Genomic DNA, 15,657 nt, shown 5'->3' with positions numbered 1-15,657 from the left:
TAGTGAAATTTTTTTGATATATTGCTGAATTCTAGGTGTAGATATTTAGAAATGACGCCTTTCTATGTATATGTGAGAATGGTATATACTTTTCTTTTTGATACTATATCAAGTTTTGCTATTTAAGTTACCATGACTATATAATAAATTGGAGTGATGTTCATCATTTTCTTTGCCTTGGAATAACTTAAGTAACTGAAATTATGTGTTATTTAAAGCTTAAATAAAGCTTATTCATGAAGCCATCTGATTCTGATACCTTTTTGGATGGTAAATCTTTTAATTTCTTTTCTAATTTCTTCTTATGTGACTGGTCGATTGGGTTTTCTACTTCTTTTCGGTTAATTTTGGTAATTTATATTTTGCTAGGAAATCCTCCATTTCCTCTACATTTTAAAATGTGCTCTTATAGAACTGTACGTAGTATTCTCTAATCATTCTTTTAATCTCTTCCAGTATGTGATAATGTCTCCTTTTCAGTACTCATCTTGTAATTTTTTCTTTCTCTATTTTTCTTAAATAGATTTTTAGGCACTTTTCTTTTTCATTAATATTTCCAGAGAATTCTCTCTTTCTTTTGGTTTATTTCCTGTCCTTTTTCTAACGTCTTATGTTCCTTTAGTTTTTAAATCAAGATATACCATACCACAAAATTCACACTTTTAAGGTGTACAATTCAGTTGTTTTTAGCCTATTCACAAAGTTGTGCAACCATTAAGTTTCTTTAGTTTCCTCTCTCTTCTTTAGAAATGAATAAGATAATGCATCTTCCTTTGACTACAGCTTTAATTTTGTCCTGAAGGTTTTGGTATGGATTCTCTCCTTTTCATTGCTTTCTAGTTATTTTGTCATTTGTTTTGATTTGTCCTGTGATCCAAGGATTATTTACTAGGGCATGCCTTAATTTTTAACTTAAAATTATTTATCTGTATATCTTTCTATATTCTCCAAATTCTTTAAAATAAATATGTGCTACTTTTACAACTAAGGCAAAAAATTTTTTTAAGGTATATTTAAATCTTTTATCCGTCTAAAATTTATTTTGAGAAAGGAATGCATTAAGAATCCACTCCACTCCCAAATAGTAAGTAGTTGTTCCAACAGTACTTACTAAATGGTCCCTACTTTCCCATGAATTTACTACATTTGTTGTAAATGGAATTTCCTTATGTGTTTGGGTTTATTTCTGAACTCCAATCTGTTCCACTGATGTCTCTATACTTCCTTTCCAGTATCGATAGGAAAAGTTTGGTAACTTTAAAATATGTTTTAATACCTGGTAGTGTTAGTCTCCCCTCATTTCTTTTTTCACAATTTTCTTGGTTATTCTCACCTTTAATTTTTCACAAGGACTTTGGTACCTTTTATTATCTTCTGAAGAAAAAAAAATCCCGATTGGTATTTTAACTGGAATTGAATTATATTCGTAGATTATTTTAAAGAATTGACATCTCTAAAATATTTGCCGTTGTTAGTGCCATCAAGCTGGCTGACTCCTAGCAACCCTGTGTACAGCAGAGTGGAACCCTGTCCCATCTTTCTGCACCATCCTCTCACCTTCTGGAGCTATACCAGACAATGCTCCGCTGTTTTCACGGCCAATTTTTTCAGAAGTGGGTGGCCAGGTCCTTCTTCTCAGTCTGTCTTAGCGTGGAAGCTCCACTGAAACGTGTCCACCATGGGTGACCCTGCTGGTATTTGAAATACTGGGGGCACAGCTTTCAGCATCACAGCAACACACAGCCACCAGAGTATGACACATGGGTGGTGTGGTTCCTGGGCCATGGTACTCACCGCTGAATCTTAACGACTAGATCACCAGGGCTGGCCTCTAAAATACTGAGTGATCCTAATTAAGAGGAAAGTATATCTTTTCATTTGCCTAAGTAATTTTACATACCTTTGTAGAGCTTGAAATGTTTCATCATATAGGTCTTATTTCTTCTTAAGTTTAAATCTAGGTACTGTATTTTGGTTATTAGTGTAAGTTAAAATAGTTTTTTTATTACACAGTCCAAACAATTATAATTCTATATAATAAAGCTATTAATTTTTTAATAGCTTAATTCTCTTTGGGTTTCCAGATAAACAATCATTATCATCAGCAAATAATGATAATTTTGCCTTCTCCTTTCCAGTATTTCATATTTTATTTTCTTCTCTCGTCTAACTGCATTAGCTAATAACTCCAGAACAATGGTACATAAATGTGGTGACGCTGGGCATTTGGGGCTATTTCTAACGTTGCATCATTAGGCATAGTAAAACTACAAAAGTGGTGCATGCTCACTTAGCCAGTTTAGTAAATAACCTTCTGGAGGCTTTATTCTTTTCTTTTTAGTGCCTGGAACATAGCTGATGTTCAATAAGTGTTGACTTTCTATGAATGCTATGTTAATACTTACATACATATGCACAGAGGATACATAAATATTACAGGATAAAGCTAAATGGAAAGAAAAAAAACTAATAAACATTTACTGAGCAGCAGCTATGTGCAGGGTACTGGCCTAAACACTCCCATGAACAGCTCTTTTGGCATGTAGATCCTATTCCGGGTTGATTTTGACAGCATCCAATGATGGAAAGAGCACTGCAGCAGGAGTGTGAAGACCCAGTTCTAGTCCTGTCTTAGTCACTGGTTTAATGACCTTGGGAGGTTCTTAACCAACACCTCCCACTTACCCAGAAGGAAAGACAATTTGAGTGAAGAGGAGGCAGTCTTAGAATTCATTTGAGGAAAGGCCTCCGATCACCTCTCGCCCTCCCTTCCCCCATACTACGGGAGAGCTCATAGCTGATATCCAGTAGAAGGACCATAGAAAACGGCAGTGGAACTAAGGCTTCTTTGAGAGAATGGATGTGATGACACTACCACAAATAAAAATAAAACAAAATAACGCTGCCTCCTTGACATCCTTTGCATCTCCTCCGTGAAACACCTCAGCATCTTACGACTGAAATGTAGATTCTGGGCTCCATGTCTGCAGAGCAACATTTTATAAGTCCCAATCCTCACACGCACCCCAGTAAATTCCCTTCGGCTCCCAAGCACTGCTGGGGGTAACTAAACTTTTCTTCTCCACCTCTAAGTCGTGGACGGTTCACCTAGAACGCAGATATGGTATCTAAGACCTGACATAAGGACCTAGGCCTCCTTACTCTCTATGGATACATTCAAGGGTTAGAGACCACAAAAGCCACCTTCTTATGGAGAGTGACGTCAGTGGAGGAGGGGGGCAACCCACAGGTCAAAAAGGTCAGGAGAGTTTTCCTAGCGGAGCCGCGTCACCCAGGAGGAGACCCCGGCCTGCTGAGGGGCGGGGAGGAGGCTGGGACCCGGGCTATTGAGTGGCCGCCCTCCCAGCCAATCGGCACGTCGCCCCGTCGCGCTGAGGTCCCGCCCCTCCCAGCGCCGTACTCACTTTTCCCACTTCGGCGTTGCCCATGGAGATGACTTTGATGCGCAGGGACTTGCCAGCCTCCTTCCGCTTCGGCATGTTGGCCTCCATTGCCCTCGCTCTCTCGGGGCCACCCGCCTCGGTCTCTCCTTGTTCACCACGCTGGCCCGTCCCTCAGGCCTCCTCGTCCAATGGCGGAACTGCTGCTATCGTCACCACCTCGGCCCCGCGGCTCGCCATCCCTGCCGCTGTTTGGCAACCGGCGCCGGCGGTTGGGAGGGCAGGGAACTGGGGGAGGGAGGAGACAGTCTCGCGATGCTGGAGAGGGGCGGCGTGACGTCATCGCAGGCCCTGGAGACGAGGCTGTGGTTACCTGTCCCCCGGGGTCGCGCGAACTAGCTGGGCTGAGTCCCTTGGCAGGAAGGCGGCGTCCGGGGGTGGCTGGGTGTACTCTCCGTGGGGAGCGCGGCCTTGGGTTCAGGGCGCTAGGACACAGGCATTTGATGCGTTTGCAGCCGGGTGGTAGAAACCTGTTGGCAGTTCAGGGCAGATCCTCTGGCTGTGAGTATCTGGAATTACGGGTTAGTTCCAGGCCCAGCCACGCCGAAATTGCAAAGTAGACCACGGTCCGTTTTGGGGTGTTTTTTCTGCATTCTTCAGTCTCGTGGGCCCGTCCACTCCCTCCACCCGTTCCAATATTATGTTTCCGTTGCTGAGGCAGGGTCAGGAGCCAGGGAAGTGGGGAAGTCAGAACCCTGGTTCTGGAAGAGGGGCCTTAGGCAAGATCTGAATCCAGTTCCTTTTTTGTTGTGAGGAAGATCAGCCCTGAGCTAACATCCATGCTAATCCTCCTCTTTTTGCTGAGGAAGACCGCCTCTGAGCTAACATCTATTGCCAGTAGTCCCCCCCCCCCCAAAGCCCCAGTAGATTGTATGTCATAGTTGCACCCATTCGTATTATTTTTAAAAAATAGGTTGTCCATTTGGAGTCAGGACGGGTTTTAGTTTAGGCGGTGCGCTTCTATTCCATAGTTCTAATCTGTAGGAGGAAAGCTCAGACAGGACGTTTCTTACACTCTTGCAGCTTTATCAAGGTGTGTGTGATGGCTAGTAGCTGTAAACTCCTTCATTTTCCTCTCCCCGCCACTTCCATCCAAACTTAGCCACACCTTCTGTTCTCACGTTTCTTTTAGTTGATAGTAGGACAGTAGGATAATAATGGATTCTAAGATAACCAGTTTTCTCATTCCAGGAGATAAGAAAAGCATCTGCTTCAATAAAAATCAGTCTGAGAGGAACTGTAATTCTTTGAGTCAATATCTTCAGTTATGGAAGGTAAACAGAACTTGACAGATGATTATTAGGTGCCCTGAAAAAGAATGGCTGCCAATTTCCCAGTAAATGACAAGGGCAAAGGTAGTATTGCTTCTGTTCTCACATAGCTTTAAACATCTTAAATACATTGCAGGAAGACAGTGAATAAAGGCTCAAAATTTCGTAATTAAGTTAGATTTTCAATCATTTTAATTTTAAAATTTAATTTTAAAACATTAAATGCTTTTCAGAAAAAAGCTTATTCTGGATTGTGTTCATAATCAACAAGTAATATAACTTGTTCAGTGAAGCTTCTAAAGTTCTTTACAAATGTGAAATATAAGTCCTGGTTAGAATTTTGATAGTTTAAAGCTTAAAAGAATTGGATTTATACTGACTCTCCAGATGCTGATCTCAGTATGATTTAATAAATTAAATCAATAAACATCTCTCTCTTTGATAGTTCACCTTTGACCCTCTAATAGAACTGGTATTGTGGAGGAAGAATTGCAAAATGTCAAATCTTCAACTATTAAAGACTGATTAGGCATGATGCTATTGAGCATAAGAGCAGTAAAACATGGTGAAGATTAAAATTTATTAACATTTTTTCATATTGATGTTTTCAGTGTTTGAATATGTGTAGCCATACTTTCTACTAGGTGTGTTAAATTAGTTTGGAATTGAAAAAGCAAGAAAGTTAGCTTTCTTTCCCACTCTCTGAGATAAAAAGGAGAAGCATGAATTACTGTGTATGGAATGGAGCTGGAAGACATGGTATGGCGTTGAGGAGCACGAGCTCTGGAGCCAGCCCTGTTATACTTTATGTTGGCGTGACATGGGCATGTGGTGCTGGTAAGTATTGCAGGAAATAAAGCACATGAAGTACATGGTAACCCCCCAATAAACATTAGCCATATGCTTTCATTTGCTCGTGTTTTTTATTTTTATGTATTACGAAAGACTCTACATATTTGTTTTTAAAAGTAAATTATGAAATATATTGGACATACTTAAAGATATAAAGAATAATATAATGAATAGCTATATATCCACCACCTATCTTAAGAAAAAAAAATCACCAATACTGTGTATACTTTTCCCCAGTACATCCCTCCTCCTGCTCCACAAAACGTTGCAACTATATGAATTGGTGCTTTTAATTTCCAGGCGTTTAAAAGTTGTTTTACTACATATGCATGTACAGCTTAAAGTGTAGTATTGTATTGCATCTTTTGGAGATCTTTATTTTGAAATAATTTCAGTCAGAAAAGTTTCAAGAATAATAGAAAAAAATCATATTACCCTTTATCCAGATTCATCAGTCGTTAACATTGTGCCTCATCTACTATACCATTTCTGCTCGCTATCCGTATATGCATGTTTTTCTAAATCATTTGAGAGTAATTTGCAGACGTGTTTCTTTATCCGTAAATACTTCAGTGTGTTTCCTAAGAACAGGGACTTTCTCTTACATAGCAACAGTATACTTAGCAAAATCAGGTAGTACTATCATCTAATCCCGTGGTACCCAACCTGTGCACTGAGGTGCCCCACAGCCTCACAGTGAATTCACAGAGGGATATCTGTGAGATATTTTACAATCTAAATTTTCAAGGCAAACCAAATGAAATCTGTGCAAAACTACTTGCTCAAGGTTGTTTACAATTCCAACAATAGATGGCGCCATATTCCTTTGATATGTTGTATATTTGGGAAGCTGGGTTTTTCTGTGGTTGTGATAAAAAGCAAGTACAGTGCAAAAATCAGTGTGAAACAGGAAATGAAGATGGTCTTATCCAATCTGATTCCAAGATTTGAGAAGTTGTGCAGTACCCAACAGGTGCACAAATCCATTAGTAAGCAATTGTGGTTATTTAAGAATGAAATAAAAAATATTATTTTTCTTTCAAGTTACATGTGTATTATGTTTTCAAATGGCAACTAAATTGTTAGGGCATAAATACTTAATAAGGTGTTTGGACCTAGATATTTCTTTTGGCCATGAAACACCATGAAACAGTTATTGAGACACTATAGGGCTCCTTGAACCAAGAACATTTGGTAAACTTTGATCTAACCCACAGTTCATATTCAAATTTCGCCATTTGTCCCAATAATATCCTTTATAGCTATGTCATCTCCACCATCCCCACCTCCCGCCCCCAGATCTGGAGTCTAATCCAGCATCCAGTTGTCGTATATCTTTAGTCCTCTTTTATCTGGAGTGGTTCCTCAGCTTTTCTTTATCTTCCAAAATGACAATTATTTTTAGAATATCCCTCAATTTGTGTTTGTCTGGTATATTTTTCTGATTAGATTCAGTTATATTTGGCTAAAGTACCACAGGAAAGACATTATGTCATTTTAAGAGCATCATATCAGAAGATTGGTAATGTCAGTCTGTTCCATTCATTAATGATGTTAACTTGAGTGAGTTGGTTAAGGTGTAAGGTATTGTTCACTAGGTTAATCCACAGTAAAGAGACTTTTTCCTTTTGTAATAAGTAATTTGTAAGGGATTACTTTGAGATTATATAGATATCGTTTCTTCGTTGAGATTTCATCTGCAAATTTGTAGAATCCAATGTTGATTCGTGGCTGAAGAGATTATTACTATGATGGATGCAAAATGGTGATTTTCTAACTCCATCATTTCTCTTACATTTATTACTTCGTAGTCTACCATAAGGGAGAGCTTTCCTTTCTCATTCATTCATTTACTAGTTTATATCAGGATGGACTCATATGTGCTTATTTTACCCTAAGAATATTCTATTATTACTATTATTTATTTTGATGCTCAAGCCAGCTCTTGTCTTTTTGATATGTCTCCATCATTTTTTGACTACTTCCTTGCTTTCTGGCACAAGAATAAGCCCTGGTTTACTAGGTCCTTTTAGTGGAGAATGGTATTTAGAAACCAAGATCTGGGTGCTAGTTGTGCTCATTGATACTGGATGCCTTTGCTTTCAGCCCTTTCAGTTTACTGAGCCAAAATAATACATATACGTATATACATGCATCTAAATCCATATATTAAAACATAGTTCATACTGATATCCACAATTTTAGCACAACAGGATTCATTCTAGCCTTCTCCCTTTCTATATTTATAACTCATTCTTCAACAGTGAGAAACTGGCTCCCATTATCCTCAATATATTTACTCATTTGCTCAGTCCTACAATACACGGGAAGTAGTTTCAGAATTGCTAACCCATACTATTTCAAAGAAGAGAAACATTTTGAACTAGAGTTCAATATTTGTTTATAGCTATTTTTGTCTTAAACTTCCAGATGTAGTTATTACATAGTTTCATATAAGTATTGGGTTCAAAAGTTAGTTGAGTTAATCCTTTTTTTTTTCCCTTTGGTGTGTTTATGGTTTTCATTTGAAATACAGTTAAGTTCATTTGTTTCTCTTTGTACTTTATTTTAGGTTTTTTCCCCTTCATTACTGTTGACTTTATTTTATTCATTTTTTTTGAATATGTGAAACTTAATGTAGTTTCAAAAGTAAGATTATACAAACATGTACTCAGAAAAGTGTCACTTTCACCCCCATCCCAATCCTCTTCACCTCTTCCCACCTACCTCCTGTGGGCAACCAGTCACGTTAGACTCTAGTTGATTCCTTCTTGTGTTTCTTTTTATAAAAAGTAAGCAGTTACATGTGTATTTTCTTATTTCTTTTTCTTTCTTAAAAGGTAACTGTGTGTGTGTGTTCTTTTGAACTTTGCTTTTTTCACTTAACAGTATATCCTGGAAAGCATCTCATGTTAGTTCACAAAGATCACATTTATTCTTTTTTACAGCTACGTAGTACAGTACTCCATTGTGTGGATATGCTATGGCTTTTTCGATCAATATATTTATGGGCATTTATGTATTTTCATATTGCTGTGCATGTATCTTCAGTGTAAATTTCTCAAAAAGTGGAATTACTGAGTCAAAGGTAAATGCATATTTAGTTTGGTTGTATATTGCCAAATTCTGTAAGGTAACATTTTTAGAATTTTTCATCAATGTCCTTAAGTAACATTGGAATTAAGTAATATTCTTAAGTAATATAATAACAAATTAAGTAATTTTGTGCTACCTTTACCTATTTTAAATATTAGTGTTATACTTGCTTCATAAAAAAACATTTGGAAGTTTTGTTTCATTTTCTATGCTCTGGAATAATTTATGTTACAAAATTCATACATTTGCAATAGTAGAGAGACTAATGTAATCAACACTCCATGTACTCATTTCCTAGCTTCAGTAATATCAACAATATCAGTTGTTCTTAAGAAAGAGGGATTATCCTCCCTGGGCCAGACCTAATCAGGTGAGTCCTTAAATGGGAAGGGCTTTTCCTGGCAAGAGATATTCAAAGAGTGAGAGGGCTTCAATATGAGGGAAGTTCTCCACTGCTGGCTTTAAAGATGGAAGAGGCCACATAAGGACCTAGAAGTACGCTCTCAGAGCTAAGAGCGACTACCAGCCAATAGCTAGCAAGAAAATGGGCACCTCAGTCCTACAACCTCAAGAAACTGAATTCTGCCAAAAACGTCATGAGATTGGAAGGAGCTCCAGAGCTGCAGGTGAGAACGCAGCTATCTGATACCTTGATTACAGCCTTGTGAGATTTCTGACCTAGAGAATCCAGCTACTCCGCGCCCGGACTTCTGACCTACAGAACTGCGAGATGTTAAACATCTATTGTTTGAAGCTGTTAAATTTATGGTAATTTGTTATACAGCAACAGAAAACTAATATACACAGTGAAAAGTTTTTATCTACAGATTCAATTTCTTGAGAAGTTCTGCTTCCAGTATGGCGTGAAAGTCCCTCCATATGAACTCTCCCAATGATAACTATAAACTCTGGAAAAAATGCAAAACAACTATCTGGGGATTCTAAAGAGTAATAACAATCAGGCAGATGATGGAGGGGAGTCAAAAACTTGGAGAAGCGACTGACATGGGATGAGTTTTTCCTGAGCCATACCAGAGCCTTAGAACATACTGCCTCTGATCAACCCTTTCTGTCTTACATATTGGTGCACAAGACTTTAGTTCTGAGCATGTACTACACCATCTGGGGTGTGAATGCTACCATCTAGACCTCTCCACACTTGTCCTGTTACCATCCCAAGGACTGTGGCAGTTTGTATTTTCCAGAAATGGTTGAAACAGTATCTCCTGTCCCATATATTATTTTTATTTTTGTAAAATTCAAATATCCATAATTTACCATTTTAACCATTTTTTTTTAAGATTTTATTTATTTATTTTTCCCCCCAAAGCCCCAGTAGATAGTTGTATGTCATAGCTGCACATCCCTCTAGTTGCTGTATGTGGGATGCGGCCTCAGCATGGCCGGAGAAGCGGTGCATCAGTGTGCGCCCGGGATCCGAACCCTGGGCCGCCAGCAGTGGAGCGTGCGCACTTAACCGCTAAGCCACGGGGCCGGCCCCCATTTTAACCATTTTTAAGTGTACAATTCACTGGCATTAAATACATTCACAATGTTGTGCAACCATCACCACCATCCATTGCTGGAACTTTTTCATCTTCCCAAACTGCAATTCTATACCCATTAAACACTAATTCCCAAACCCCCGCCACCCCCCTCCCCCATCCCCAGCCCCTGGCAACCACCATTCTACTTTCTGTCTCTATGAATTTGACTACTCTAGGTACCTCTTATAAGTGGAATCATACGGTATTTGTCCTTTTCTGACTGGCTTATTCACTCAGCATAAAGTCTCCAGGGTTCCCATATTATTCTTGTAATGGGACTGACACTCTTCCCCTTGAGAGTTGGGGGGAGGTCCATGTTCCCTCTCCCTTGAATCTGGGTGGCCTTGTGACTATGATGTAAGTGACGTTATGACACTTTCAAAGCTAGGTAATAAAAGGCAATGCAACTTCCTTCTAGTTCTCTTGGAATGCTCACTTTTGGAATCCAGACATCAAACTGTGAAGGAGTCCCAGCAGTTCATGGAGAGGCCAACAGAGAGAGGAATTGAGCTCCCATGCCCATCCACCACCACAGCTGAGCTCCCATATGACAGCTAGCACCAACTTGCCAGCTATGGGATCCAGCCATCTTGAAAGTGCCAAGGCAATGAAACAAGGATGCCAACAAGAAGTGGAATGTAGCAATAAAGAATATGTGGCAAGTGATACTCAGTAATATAGACAGGTAGAAAATTGCCATCAACCTCACCAAGGAATTTGGGCTCAGAGCAAGGTGTCAATTCCTTGGGAGACATCCTGGGATACCAGGTGAATTACTGAAACAGCTCAAATGCTATCTTCCTCCTGTTCTTTGAATTCTAAGTTCATTTGAACCTCATGGCCTTTGTGCTTAGTTTCCCTCTGCCTAAAATGCTCTTCCCCAGATCTCCAGGTGCTTCAACCATACTGGTCTGGTTACCTAGGGAGGAGAGACTTTGGCACAAATCAATGTTTCCAACTACATATCCAGTTGCAGTTAATGACACCCAATTGCCTAATAACAAGTTTAAGAAAGAAAGAAGGGAAGGGATGGGAAGGGAATGACAAGAAATAGAAGTAAAGTAGGAAGGAAATCTCTAGTGCTATGCTATTTTTACCCAGCTCTCTTTAACAGTTTGGGTAAAGATACAGCAGAGATTTTGACAAAAGTTGTACGTAACCATAAAAAAGTAGGGACTATGCTGATTATGATGGACAACTGAAAGAAGATTTAAAATGATCCATCTGCTGCTGATTAGCTATGCATATTAGCAGCTTGATGCAACTTTAACATTTGCAGTTAAAGTCCATCAAAACTATTTATGTTCACATTTCTATGGGGCTGAATTGCTTTTTCTTAGGCTGTGTGTATGTTCAGCTTTGGTGGGTGCTGCCAAACATTTTCCAAAGTGGCTTTATCAGTTTACACTCCCACCAACAGTGAATGAGAATTCCACTTGCTCCAAATTCTCGCTGGCCCTTAATTTTTTGTGTGTGTGTGTGAGGAAGATTAGCCCTGAGCTAACATCTGTTGCCAATCTTCCTCTTTTTGCTGAGGAAGATTGGCCCTGGGCTAACATCCGTGCCCATCTTCCTCTACTTTATATATAGGATGCCTGCCACAGCATAGCCTGATAAGCAGTGCATAGGTCTGCACCCGGGATCCAAACCTGCGAACCCTGGGCCGCTGCCGAAGCAGAGTGCACGAACTTAACCATCACGCCACTGGCAGGCCCCTCACTGGCCCTCAATTTTGTCAGTCTTTTAATTTTAACCTTCCTTATAGGTTTGTGGTCATATCTAATTGTGGTTTTCATTTGTCTGTCTCTGATGACTGATGAGATTGGATGCCTTTTCCTACGTTCATAGCCCATTTCCTCTTATGTGAAATGCCTCTTCAATTATCTTATCCCCTGTTTTATTGAGTTGTTTATTTTTTCTTATTGATTTGTAAGAATTCTGTACATATTCTAGATAAATATCCTTTATTAAATATATACACCTTGCACAAGAATGTTTGTTGCAGTAGTACTATTTAGTAATAGTCTGAAAACTGGAAACAATTTATTTGTCAGCAGTGGCAGAGTGGATAAGTAAATTGCAGTATGTTCTTACAATGGAATGCTATACTATTGCTCTACAATACGAACTACTGCTATGGATCTCATAAATGTAATGTTGAATTAAAGAAGCTAGACACAAAAGAGTATGTACTGGATGATTCCAATTATATAAAGTTCAAAAACAGATAAAACTTATCAGCAGTGTTAGGAGTCAGGATTCTGGTTCTGGTTATCTTTGGGCATAGTGAATGAAAAAGGATGTAAACAGGGTTTCTGGGTGCTGGTCGTGTTCTATATGTTAATTTGGGTGGTGGTTACATAGGTGTGTTCATGTGAAAATTCATTGGGCTGCACCCTAATGATTTGTGCACTTTTCTGCAGTATGTTACACTTCAATGCAAAAAAGTTTACAAAAACAATTCCTACCTAATTTTCACAAGGGCCTAAGGGCTAAAAAAGCAGACTTGGCCTGATGTTTTTCTCTGCTCAGAGTTTCTCGTGCTATTCTTGTGATGATCTTGGTGTCCATGGAAACCAGACAGAGAACGTGTGGTAGGGAAGCAAGGAACAAGGGATGGGAGCCTGGGGAAGCAGCACGTGTGACAAAGGAACAGACACTCAGCGGGCATCTTCTCCCCCTGTACTTTCAGATCCCACTCAAGCTACAGCCAGTTCCCTGCCAACGCAAGTCTCTGCTTATGACAACTGTGACAACGATTGCTTGTCATAACTTACTGGGAATCCACCCCATAACTAGTTCCAGCTCACCCTCTCCATTACTGGTTTCCATTTTACTCAACCCAGCAGGAAAGTTGGCCTGGCAGGGACTTGAAATAGAAAAAGACTTCTCTGGATGAGGCACATTAACACTTCACTAACCAGAGATCACTTATGGGGAAACCTAAGCTCTGACGTGGAGCTTTACTGAAGGCATATGCCTAAAAAGGCCTTTGAGCATGAGAGTGAATGTTAAAGAGTCATGCATTAATGTGTAAGCACTTGACTTGAAGCAGAGTCCTTCAGATCCTTGCTCAGAGCTTATTAATGCTTATTTTAAACATAATTATGTCACCTTGTTATCTGATTTTCTAGGTCTACAAAAAGACAGATTAGAAGTGAGTGGGTGAAATTATCCCCTAAGGGTTCACATGTATCTGGCTCTGTTATGTTTGAGAATTATTCTGGATATATCTGATATGAATGTATGTGTGCAACTGTATGTGTGGAAGTCTATGTGTATACCAATGTGTTGGTTGTGATGAATGTGTGTGAGGGAGCATGTGTAGATTTGCATCTTGTGCATCTGTTGGTTTGGTGTGTGTATATTGGCTATATGGTATGTGAGGACATTTATGAATGAGTTTGTCATTTCATGTGTTTATATACATACGTGTAATCAGATGTAAAACATGTAAATCAGAATTTATACTTATGGGAATACATAGGATGTATAAGAGAGCATCTATGGGGCTGCTTATAAGTTTGTATCTTTGAGCGAAACTGTAAGTTTGTATAATGGATTTATGTAGGGATAGTCATAGGCAAAGTTTTCAAGTCATATGGTCGGACCATATGGAATTGCCATTTTGGGGGTTAAAAACAGTTACATATTCAGTGATTTTTGTATGATTCAACCTAATGTGTGTGTGTGTGTCCATGTGTATACATACATACATAAATTCAAGCTAGCATAGCCTCTGTACCACATTAGTATTACTCTCAGAGCTAAGAAGGAGATGACCACCATGGGTGTGAGACCTGGGAAGAAATTTGACATCAATTTTGAAGGAAGGATAAGATATAGAAGGAATGATGACTAATGCAACAGAAAGTTACAATAGGGGAATAACGTGAAATGAGATTGAATGTTCTTTACTCTGGGAAGCCTTCTCCAACACCTGTTTTAAACCCATCCACCCCAAGTTTGTCTCTGACATGGGCTTCTACAGCCCCTGTGAACTTCCTTTATGATAACACTGGTCACACTAAACTGTGATTGTTGTTTTAAGTGGCTATCTTCCGCACCAGACAGCAAGTTCACTGAGGGCAAGAACTAGGTCTCTGGAGTTCACTTATTTTCTGCTGTACAAAGCTTGGTACAGAATAGAAACTCAATATTTGTTAACGAATTAGATGACTAAAAGTGAGATAGATGTTCTGACAAAGCTGTGCATATGTAACTTTTGTTCTGGCGGCAGTGTGGGACTTTTGTTCTGTGCAACTGACAGACATTTTGGAGAGGGGATTATCATGCACAGAATATGATTTTATAAATATTAATTTAGGAGTGGTATAAAGAATAGACAGAAATAGGGATGGTTAGAAATCAGAAGCCCAGTAGTTACCCAGGTATGTGGTAATAAAAAACCTAGATCATAGTGCCAATGGGAATGGAAGGTAGGGGAGAGATGAAAGAAGTGCAACGGAAGAAGACTCTTGGTGATTGCTAGGTATGGGGGAAACAGAGAAAGAGCAGGAAAAGGTGACCCCAAGTTTTGGAGCCTGAGTGACTGAGATAATGATGATAATGCTGATAGACATAAAGAGGCCCAAGGGTAAACAGTGTAAACATTGGTGAGCTCTGTTTTGAATAGTTGCAGATTTGGGGTATGTTGGATATGAATTGAGGGTAACAAACAAAAGGACATCCTAATAAAGATGACCAACAGGCAGTTATATATGTGACAAGATCCCAGGCAGGAAGCCTAGTGTGGAGATAGTCAGTCATTCTCTCAAGAAATATTCACTCAGTACTCATTATGTGTCAGGAAATAGTCCAGGTGCTGGGCATACAGCAGTGAACAAAACCAAGTTTCGGCCAACTTTTATAGTTTCCTTATCCCTGTAGATATATTTAAGCTACTCTTTTACATATTTAAATATAATAAGCATAGTTATATTATAATCAGTATCTAAAAGTTCTATGCTTGAAGTCTTTGCTGGTCTGTTTCTACCGTCTATTGTTACTGCTGAACCTCACTCATGATGTCTTATTTCCTTCCATGCTTGGTTATCTTCAACTTTGGGTTGAAAAATTATTTGTAGGGATCTCCTGAGAATTAAAATGAAATCTCCTGAGAATTAAAAAAATTTTAAAGTCTAAAGAGGTCAGTTCTCCTTAAATTAATCTATAGCATCAATGCCATTACAAGTACAATCCGAAAAGGTACCTGACAAGATGATTCTAAATTTTATATGGAAGAGTAAAGGAATAATAATTGTTAAGACACTCTTGAAAAGAACAAGTTGGGGAAACTTGCCCTACCAGATAACAAGACTTATTTTAGACCCTCCAAGATTAAATATAAATTTACCATTCATGTATTCAGATTGTCCATAATGATGTCACACCATATCTATCCTACCTCATAGTCCACTGCTCCTCAGC

General features: G+C 39.0%; 1 protein-coding gene across 2 annotated transcripts in view; it reads right to left on the bottom strand.

The window, feature by feature from the left end:
* Positions 1–3,657, bottom strand: part of DNAJC27 (DnaJ heat shock protein family (Hsp40) member C27) — a 32,337-nt gene extending 28,680 nt beyond the window's left edge. For both annotated transcript variants that reach the window (XM_058551669.1, XM_058551670.1), the window contains exon 1: positions 3,426–3,657. In XM_058551669.1, the coding sequence (XP_058407652.1) occupies positions 3,426–3,512 (87 nt within the window). In that variant the 5' untranslated portion in view covers positions 3,513–3,657. The remainder of the gene's footprint in view (positions 1–3,425) is intronic.
* Positions 3,658–15,657: the final 12,000 nt, after the last annotated feature.

This window comes from Diceros bicornis, chromosome 12 (assembly GCF_020826845.1).
Source record: "Diceros bicornis minor isolate mBicDic1 chromosome 12, mDicBic1.mat.cur, whole genome shotgun sequence".
Taxonomy (NCBI): Eukaryota; Metazoa; Chordata; class Mammalia; order Perissodactyla; family Rhinocerotidae; genus Diceros; species Diceros bicornis.
This window is presented reverse-complemented; position numbering and strand designations above follow the sequence as displayed.